This window comes from Mercenaria mercenaria, chromosome 14 (assembly GCF_021730395.1).
Source record: "Mercenaria mercenaria strain notata chromosome 14, MADL_Memer_1, whole genome shotgun sequence".
NCBI classification, from domain to species: Eukaryota; Metazoa; Mollusca; class Bivalvia; order Venerida; family Veneridae; genus Mercenaria; species Mercenaria mercenaria.
In genome coordinates this window covers 20,034,127-20,044,894 of record NC_069374.1, presented here as the reverse complement: position 1 = coordinate 20,044,894, position 10,768 = coordinate 20,034,127, and the positions used below count along the sequence as shown (strand labels likewise).

Here is a 10,768-nt window from a genome sequence, read left to right as displayed (position 1 = left end):
TTCCGCATGCCTGTGTTTATTCTCTTTTTTCTTTTTTGTTCAGGTAGAACGTGTCATATGACAGGCGTGTTTCTGTAACTATACAGTCTCTAGTGGCAATAATGTGGGTACAGTCACTATATCCGAATATGGTATTTTACAGTTTTTTAATTAAATAGTTGCATATTCTTGAGACTTTGGTGTAATTTTATCATCACTATTATCCTTAATTCTTTATTTTTTTTTTGGTACCAGAATGCATTGATTATCGTCACAATTCGATAGTCGGTGATAGGTGACAATGGACAGTTATAGTACCTGTTCCAGTATCCAGTTTTGTCTTTAATACTACTTGTACAGCTAAATTTTCTAATACAGACAGTATTACATTTTACATCAGTCGGTTTTCTTATCATAATGTTCATTTCCTAATGATATTTGTAAAATTTTCATACAGACCCCTAGGTCAGTATACAGTTTACTCATACTGAAATACGGTTGTGGTACGGCAGGAAAGCTACTCTCCGTGCCTTCCAATCTCCAAGCAGAGTTGTCGTTCGTTCCTCACCATACACCTCTGCAACAGGCTAAATGTCAAGAATCTTGGCAAAACTGGAAATTTGCATTTTATTTAAATGGAAGTTGAATTTTAATTATCCAAATGCAAGGCTTGGCGAATAGTTGTCTTAAATCAGACAAAAAGATGATATTTTTGAAGATAAATATAGAACTATTTTCATGCCTCTTTACACTCAACGCGCATAAATATGTAAACAAACAAAATGGAGAGACTGAACGAAATTGTTCGTTCATATGATCAAAATATTGTGTTGAGGGACAAACAGCGTGAAGCATTCCTATATTTGGCTAGTAAGAAAGGGGGCGTGATTGTAAATTTGCCCGTTGGGTATGGGAAGAGTCTTATTTTCCATTTGCTTCCGCAAATTTTAGGTGAAAATGTGAAAAAATAAGTTGTGTTAGTGGTATCACCTTTAAACATCATACAGAAAGATCAGTGTGTGGCACTGAGGGATCATAACATATCCTGCTGTCGACTTGACATTTGTGCTAATGTCGATGATGATTACGATGAGGACTTCCAGGACGGCAGTGATAGATTTTCCTGTCATTCTGAAATTAGTATTGAGCGGATTAAAGAAGGAGATTTTTCCATAGTATTGTGCCACCCAGAAGCCCTCCTTAACACTAGGAAAGGAAGGGAAATCCTGAGAAGTACTTTGAAGGATCACGTGGTAGCACTTGTTATTGATGAGTGCCATTTCCTGGATAAATGGTGAGTTTGTTCATGTGTATAACTATTTGAGCCGTGCCATGAGAAAACCAACATAGTGGCTTTGCGACCAGCACCCACGCAGTCTGGTCAGGATCCATGCTGTTCGCTTTCAGAGCCTATAGCAATTAGAGAAACTGTTGCGGATGCGCAGGCTGGTCTGGATCCATGCTGGTCGCCAACCCACTATGTTGGTTTTCCCATGGCGCGGCTCATTTGTATCAGTCAGAGGAAAAATGTGCAGAATCGAACCTTGGACCTTTGGCTGCTTACCATACCGACACCCTCCCATTTGAGCTACCAAGACTGTCCGATACCAGAATTGCTACATATTAACTCTTATTGCGAGACATTGGCACTCCTGGCCAATGTCGGCTGCAGATTGTTGACCGAATTCAGATGCACACCCCAGCCAAATTGCTTCGCTCAGCGTGGGCTCCAAGGGTGAACATCCCAGACGCGCCCCTAAATGTAACATTCAGAGGAAAAATGCGCAGCCTCGACCGGGACTTGAACCTCGGATCTTTGGCTTACCATGCGGACGCTCTCCCATTTGAGCTGCCAAGACCGACGATACGAGAACTGCTACATAATCATTACATATTAACTCTGTACAGCACCTTGCTTGCATGCCAAAGGGATTTGAAGCGTTTTTGACCCCACTATACCCTTTAGTAATATTATATGGTATAGTGTGGTAAATACACTTCAGATCTCTTTGTTTAATGCAGGGGGTCTGAGGTTCAAGTCCTACATATGGCTGCGTATTTGTCCACTTTTTTGCACATCAGCAGGATTTCATTTCTTTCACAAACATACATTTCTTCCTTTAAGTTATGAGCCACGTCTAGTGAAAACCATCCTTACTTTTATATTACCGAATATAATTACCAAATATAATTCAGTTTGGATCATTTAAGTTATAAATAAACACTTGGGAAAACCAACTGTGATAGGAATAGCCACCAGAATGGCATTTTTGCAAGTTGCTTGAACATCAAAAATCATGTAAGAGGGTTTGATTCCCTCCCCAGACTAATACAAATGTATAAATATATTGCTGGTGCAAAGTGGACAGATTGGTGGTCCCGCATGATTTCTCAGAGCATGTTCAAGCATCTTGTAAGAATGTATTAAATTTTGTTAGAACACAGGGAATCTGAATATTGCATATTTGCATATTTTCAAGCTACTCATCTGCTCATCTCAAATAAGCCAGGGTTCAATTAAACATATTTTTGATAGAAAAACATGTCTTATAATATATGTAAATAGTTTTAAATATTTATATACTAGTAATCAATACAGGACACAAACTATACAGGACAGGTTGTGTCATTCAATCAAAGTACAATTTATAATATATTTCCAGCCTAAGTACTAAAACATTATATCTGGTATAGAACTTTCTTATACCTAGGAACTTTTCATCCGCTTTTCATATTTCAGGGGAGATGAGTTTAGAACTGCCTTCAAGGAACTGAAAACTCTAAAGGCGTTTTTTCCTGAAGTACCACTTGTTGCCTTGAGTGCAACACTAACTGCCGAACAGAAAAAGAAATTACCACAACAACTATCCTTAAGTGAGTACAGCATAATCGAAAGTAGTCCTGATAAACCAAATTTGTTCTTACAAAAGTTTGAGAAGGGAAGTTCAGCTGCTGTTGAGGGAGAATATGAAGCAATTACTCATGAAATTTGTGACAAACTTTATCAGGAGAAGGAAAAATTTCCAGTCACTCTGTTGTTTCTCTCAGTTTATTACATGAGTCAAGTTCTTATGTATTTGAACAACTTATTTAAGTCAAATAACATTGATGAAACTATGTACAGTGCAATTTGCTCTGGACAAGATAAATATGTAATTGACAAAACCATACAAGAATTGAAGAAACCAGATCCACGCATTAGACTAGTGTTAACAACATCCATTTTAGGAATGGGATTTGATCCTGAAAATGTCACTAATATTGTACATGCCTGCCCTCCAAGAAATATTTCTCAGTATTTTCAGGAGATTGGGAGAGCTGGAATCGTGGCCAGCCAGCAACGGCTTCCCTATATTACAGTTCAAGAAACATAGCAAAAAATCTGCCTGGAATAAATGAAGATATAATTTCTAACTGTAAGAATAACACTTCTTGTCTGAGAAACCAGTTGCTATCAGTGTTTGGATTTGAAAAGGAAGCAATTATTCAAGGCTGCAAGTGCTGTTCCTTTTGTAGAACTACCTGTACATGTGAAGAGTGTTTACAATTAAAAATTGATTTGTAAATTGATGTTTTGGGTCTACTTGTTATAGCTGTAACATATGTTTGAAGGCAAAGACCAACAAGCTGAGAATTTACTCATACAAACATTCTATTGAAGTTTCATGAAGATGCAACCAAACGTGTGACCTCTATCACACAAACTAGATTTTTTTTTATCATTTGAGTCTAAGACAGGTCTACTTTCTGACCCTACATGACCATTATAAACAATCTTGGTCCAGAATTCCTTGAGACAAACATTCTGTTGAGTTTCATAAAAATCCAGTAAAAAATAAAACAGACAGGTCTGGAGTGGACAGATGACTCCTGATGATGCACAAAAGGCAATGAAGTAATTTTCAGGGGTGCTAAAATAATGTAAATATATATCAAAGACAATTGATTTGCATAGCACATTTTATTCCATATTTTTATATAATATAAAACAACATCAATAAAACTGTAAGTCTTATACAATGGTATAATTACAGTAAAATCTCCCTCCTTTTTTCAGCACACATGTTCATTTTTTTATTTTTTACAATCTTCCTGTGTTGACAGGAAAATTCCGTATTTTACTCTCATATAAGGTTCACTTGTGTGTCAACTGTAATACTGTCATTAAACAAACGACATGAACAGTTCAACTTACCCTCTCTTCGAGGCCGCCTCTTACAGTTGTCAACCTATGATATGCTGAAAGATTGTCATACTTGTGCTTCATGAGAATACTGTATGCATTAGCTATAGCGGGTATAAGGCCATACCAAATTGATTAGTCGTTCGTCGGAACTACCGCATCAATAATTTCATTACCGAGAAAAAAAAAAATAAAAATCACCCGCCCGCACGTACATAAAAATCTCCGAAAAAATTTTTTTTTCCGATTACGCGGTCCGAAATAATAACGGCAAAACAGGTTTTATCGCTGTTTTAGTGCGTCAAAGTGATATTGATCGGATTTCATGCGTCCGTAATACATGTAGCTGATGACCCAAACTCAAAAAGTCAGGAATTATGATGTTGTTCATCATTTCTTTTAAATCTAGAGTGTCTGTGCTAGTGCCACACATGGCTTTTGATGTGCCGGTTGGTAATGAAGTAGGCACGTTCTACTTTTGTTTAATTTTATTATACAGTGAAAAGAACGAAGCCCGACTTGTAAGACGTGCACGGGGATGCAGTTAAAAATATTTTGAATTATTGTTCAGATATGAAGTTTCCATTTGTTATCAGATGTTTAGTTCAGTATTTTAGATCTTGAGCCCAAAGCTGAGGCCGACTACTATCTTAAAAAATGTTTGATCACAGATCCTGACCGACCTATAACATTGTCTCGGCCAAAATCTTTTTGAAGGTAACTTCTTTAGTACAGCAGTCAGATATTCTATCAAAACACATTTAGTCAATTTAAAAATTGTTTAGCCTTTCAAATAAGTAATGTAGATATGAAAATAATTTCTAACAAAATCTGTCCTTTTGTAAAAACAAAGAAAAATATCAAACAGGGAATGCCCTAACCCTAACCCCAATTTTGCCTGTTTGTATATTAATTGGCTGTGAATTGATAGAACGAAAGAAACTGAAAAAAAAACCAGACCTCCCGAACTCTAAATTTCTAGTTCAGTCAAAGCACAACAAACAACACTTTTAAGGGTGGCCATATTGGGATTATTCTTTATCCGGCCTGTTATCATATTTGCCTGAAATGAATCTCTACCACAAAAACATAAGCTAGCCTGATCTGTTAAGAAATTATTCCAAAGGGATTCGAGCAATGTCGAAGCATCTGTATGCCCAACTCTGTTTGGTCTCACTGGTCAAGTGGTTTATTACTTCACCTCACCTCTTTGGGTTGGAGTTCCACTAGGGGCACAAAGTTGTTCATGTGTCGAAGCCATCTGTGTTTCAGAAGAAATGTTATTCCACACATGTGCCTGTTTTGTCTTAAATATTCCTCATCCTGTGCTGTTAAATAGGCACGCCTTCAGATTAATATAGAAAATTTAAAATTGAAAATAAGACACTCTTCCCTTAGTAATTATAAATAGAAAAAACGAAGTGATTCAGTGAGTTTTGGCAAGAATTTATTTGCAAAATCATTCATGCAGTTTTTAAAACGTATAGAAAAGCTATACACTGTGTTACCCACACTCTAAATGTTTGATTTCTGTGTTATTTCTAAAGAAATGTTAACTTCGGGTATAACCATAACTGCCTCCTCAAGGGTCCAAGCTGGGGAAAAAAATAAAAAAGCCCGCTCGCTCCACGTAAAATCTACCCGCCTCTGAAAAAATCAAAATTGAGAAAAAAAAATAAAATAAAAATTTCGCTCGCTCGCTCCTATTTTTTTTGAAAATTTTCCGAAGAACTATTAATCAATTTGGTATGGCCTAAGGGCCACGCCAACCTAACAAATACACACATGTAATCCTTTTGCTATAACATATATAAAGTAAGTGAAGTGAACGTGAACATGAATATATTATATCAGATAGTTTACTATCATGTCAGGCATGCAGCACTGAATGAGTACCCTGATGTAATATGATTTAATATCATATTATGAATAAAGGACAAAAGCACCCTTCTCCTTCTCGGGTAAAATCCCCCTGGATTAATTAGACCATGGCGGACACCCCCTTTGATTTTATTGAGTGAAAATTTTAAAATTAAATAGAGATAAACAGAAATGAAGAAAACATAAGATGATAATAATGGAATGAAGTGAAAATTTGGATATAACTGGAAAGTCGGTATTTATTCAAATATTTCTCTCCCTTTATTCGTTATCGAAAATTTATGCGCGGAATAGACGCCCGTTTAATCAAGAATGTTAACTCCTAACTAGTAAACTATTGAGTTTTCTGCTAGTTCTCCCCCTTTGCTCATTCACGATTCAATATGATTAGGCCATACCAAATTGATTAATAGTTCTTCGGAAAATTTTCAAAATAAAATAGGAGCGAGCAAACGAAATTTTTATTTTATTTTTTTTTTTCCTCAATTTTGATTTTTTCAGAGGCGGGTAGATTTTACATGGAGCGAGCGGGCTTTTTTATTTTTTTCCCCAGCTTGGACCCTTGAAGAGGCGGTTATGGTTATACCCGAAGTTAACATTTCTTTAGAAATAACACAGAAATCAAACATTTAGAGTGTGGGTAACACAGTATATAGCTTTTCTATACGTTTTAAAAACTGCATGAATGATTTTGCAAATAAATTCTTGCCAAAACTCACTGAATCACCTCGTTTTTTTATTTTATAATTACTAAGGGAAGAGTGTCTTATTTCCAATTTTAAATTTTCTATATTAATCTGAAGGCGTGCCTATTTAACAGCACAGGATGAGGAATATTTAAGACAAAACAGGCACATGTGTGGAATAACATTTCTTCTGAAACACAGATGGCTTCGACACATGAACAACTTTGTGCCCCTAGTGGAACTCCAACCCATAGAGGTGAGGTGAAGTAATAAACCACTTGACCAGTGAGACCAAACAGAGTTGGGCATACAGATGCTTCGACATTGCTCGAATCCCTTTGGAATAATTTCTTAACAGATCAGGCTAGCTTATGTTTTTGTGGTAGAGATTCATTTCAGGCAAATATGATAACAGGCCGGATAAAGAATAATCCCAATATGGCCACCCTTAAAAGTGTTGTTTGTTGTGCTTTGACTGAACTAAAAATTTAGAGTTCGTGAGGTCTGGTTTTTTGTTCAGTTTCTTTCGATCTATCAATTCACAGCCAATTAATATACAAACAGGCAAAATTGGGGTTAGGGTTAGGGCATTCCCTGTTTGATATTTTTCTTTGTTTTTACAAAAGGACAGATTTTGTTAGAAATTATTTTCATATCTACATTACTTATTTGAAAGGCTAAACAATTTTTAAATTGACTAAATGTGTTTTGATAGAATATCTGACTGCTGTACTAAAGAAGTTACCTTCAAAAAGATTTTGGCCGAGACAATGTTATAGGTCGGTCAGGATCTGTGATCAAACATTTTTTTAAGATAGTAGTCGGCCTCAGCTTTGCGCTTAAGATCTAAAATACTGAACTAAACATCTGATAACAAATGGAAACTTCATATCTGAACAATAATTCAAAATATTTTTAACTGCATCCCCGTGCACGTCTTACAAGTCGGGCTTCGTTCTTTTCACTGTATAATAAAATTAAACAAAAGTAGAACGTGCCTACTTCTTTACCAACCGGCACATCAAAAGCCATGTGTGGCACTAGCACAGACACTCTAGATTTAAAACAAATGATGAACAACATCATAATTCCTGACTTTTTGAGTTTGGGTCATCAGCTACATGTATTACGGACGCATGAAATCCGATCAATATCACTTTGACGCACTAAAACAGCGATAAAACCTGTTTTGCCGTTATTATTTCGGACCTCGTAATCGGAAAAAAAAATTTTTTTCGGAGATTTTTATGTACGTGCGGGCGGGTGATTTTTATTTTTTTTTCTCGGTAATGAAATTATTGATGCGGTAGTTCCGACGAACGACAAATCAATTTGGTATGGCCTTATATACCGGATAATATGTTTCACCTAGTCCACGGCGTATGGCTGGATAGCATCCGCAGCCAAATATTACAAAAAGGGTGTTATCATGTTCAGGAATTAAGTCTAACGCTATAAAAACGTACTTAACGTAAATATGAAAATAAATAATTTAGGAACCGGGTAAAGCGAAAAGGAATTAAATTAATGAATGAACGGACAAATAAGGGAATAAACTTGTCTGTTGTGATATAAATAAAAGGGTTGAGATCAGAGTAGTTTCATGCCTAAATGGACATGTAACTAGTGGACTGTTCAAAGGCGGGTAAAGGGTAATAGATGGACAGTGTATTGCACATTGTCTATCATTATTATAATTTCCTATACAAAACATTGCAAGTTCTATCATTTAGCAATAACTGGACAGAAATACGGCAACTGTATGAGAAATTAAGTACGGTAGTACTACACAAAGGCGATATATCGTACGAGCCAAATTCAAAAAATTTGTAATAAACTCAAAATTGAACCTGATGGAGGCAGGTGGTGGGCACATACGATTATTAATATATTTAGGGCTCCCGCTTACCCCTTCATTCCTATCGCAACCATGGACAAGACACAACATCAAGTAAGTTAATATATTTCATAATTTCAATATATTAGACCAGGATTCCGGTAATATATTTGTACGGTATTCAATCTATTAGAATATCGTGTAATATATGGATTATTACCATACATTATAAGATGATGATTTTGTAGAATGTATTTTAAAATGTGCTTACCTCGTGAGGGCTATAATCCATTTATTAATAGTTCGTAGGGTATTACTTAATACACGTATAAATTCTTTTATCGAGGATTCCGAATCGGTAAAATATATTTTATATCCGCGTAAAATCAGGGTCTGTAAAGTGTTACTGGTCAAACTATATATGAGTTTTAGAATTCAAAATAGTCGTATTTATACTCAGTTACGTAGCGTTAGGACGGATAAAGTATATTCATTGGATAATGGCTTCTAAAATTTAGCTTTCTCTGCCCAGCAATTGGGTGGTTTGAAATAACGTATATCTGTTGTCATTAATATTAATATATATCGCGTCTTTTAGGAAGCGTGGCGTCGTTTAGTATGATTCACCGCGGCGTCTCCACCCTGGGATTGGCTCCTATATAAATTAAATATATGATTAATAGAGTCCACGAATAGCCCGTGGGTTATGATTCATAACTCTTGTGTCGTTATTTAGCGTCACCGATTTAAGATCGGTTATTAAATATGAATCATACAGTTTATTACGAGTATATCGATTATGATTTATAATAATTTCTCTAGCTAAATTTAGTACGAATAAGACTACTAGAAAGGGGTAATTGAATCATACAGTTTATTAACAGTGTATCGATTTATGATTCGTACGCAGCGTCCTAATATTTAATAGATCATTTCTTGGGGATATTTAGTATCTATCAAAGATTTTACCCTGCTTTCCGTTATTGCTACTTCGAGATTATCTTATATATTAAATGAATAATAGTACAATGTACTTATTTTCAATTTTCTTTTCTTTCAGAAACGCTCTTTCGATGGAGAAGTTATTGTAAGCATTCAATATTAGTCACTATTAGTTACAATTAAGATTGGTATTTTATAAATTATAATACAGTATCTATATACTTATAAGAGAATGATTAGGTAATAAAGAAATAGAAAAGTAAGGTATTTAACTTAACACCCGGCTCTTGTGTGCCTTCAGAGGATGAAGGCTCAGCTTAAGGAATTGTGGGAGTTGGTTTAAGCACGTATACTATTGGGGAATACCTGGTTATTTATAATTTGAATAGATTTTAACACTTGCATAGTCGTATCTCAAGTTATTTTTAACTGCTATTATTTAGTAAATTAAATTTCATTATACCGAAGTTTGTGAACACATTTTTACTGGATGAATCGCTTCCGAATGTCGTAAAAATGTCGTAAATACTGATGTTATAAATATTTTCACTTAATTACCGCATGTTTACCCGAGGTCTAAATATTCTATTGCTGTCTCATAAATGTTCCTCTTTTTAATTGCAGAGTGAAATACCGTCCCAGAGAGCGAAATGCCACCCTAGACAAGAGAGAGAGAGAGAGAGAGAGAGAGAGAGAGAGAGAGAGAGAGAGAGAGAGAGAGAGAGATTTAATAATGAATAATAATAAAAAAAAAATAAAAAAAATAAATTCATCAAAATTTTAATAATGACTCTGCGTTGTACCTTTGCTTTAGACGTTTGAATCCATTTCGATTAGAACCGAGGCGTTCTTGAAGCGATCGCGGTTCTATATTTAAAAAGTCGGTTGCCGGCGGCCTTAAGTATAGCATCTACGCGTTAAAGGGTTACAAATGAGGCGTAGTAAGACTATATGAATTTTTCTATACCGGTAGGTCAAATATTTGATAGGAAAAAGGACGCTAGGCGGGAATCGGTAATTAGGTCGTAAATATCCGGTCGTTAGATTATAAAGAAAAAATAATGAGTTTACCGTTATCTAATAAGAACGGTCTTAGGAAATAATGAGTCAGTCCCGCTAGATGACGTCGTGGTCGCGTAATGACCCCGGGCGAGTCATAACCTTGACCAATTACGTAACCCTTCGGCTCCGCTGGCTCCGGCTGCAGGCTGCAAGCACTCTCCCCAACTCCTCGTACTATACTACTGTTAACCACGCGCC

General features: G+C 35.8%; 1 protein-coding gene across 1 annotated transcript; it reads left to right on the top strand.

The window, feature by feature from the left end:
* The first annotated feature begins 761 nt into the window (after positions 1-761).
* LOC123552717 (uncharacterized) lies at positions 762-4,144 on the top strand. Its single transcript, XM_045342456.2, is given in 3 exon segments — positions 762-1,273; positions 2,720-3,300; positions 3,303-4,144. Coding segments are annotated over 3 exon segments (1,335 nt in total). The 3' UTR covers positions 3,545-4,144.
* The last annotated feature ends 6,624 nt before the right edge of the window (positions 4,145-10,768 follow it).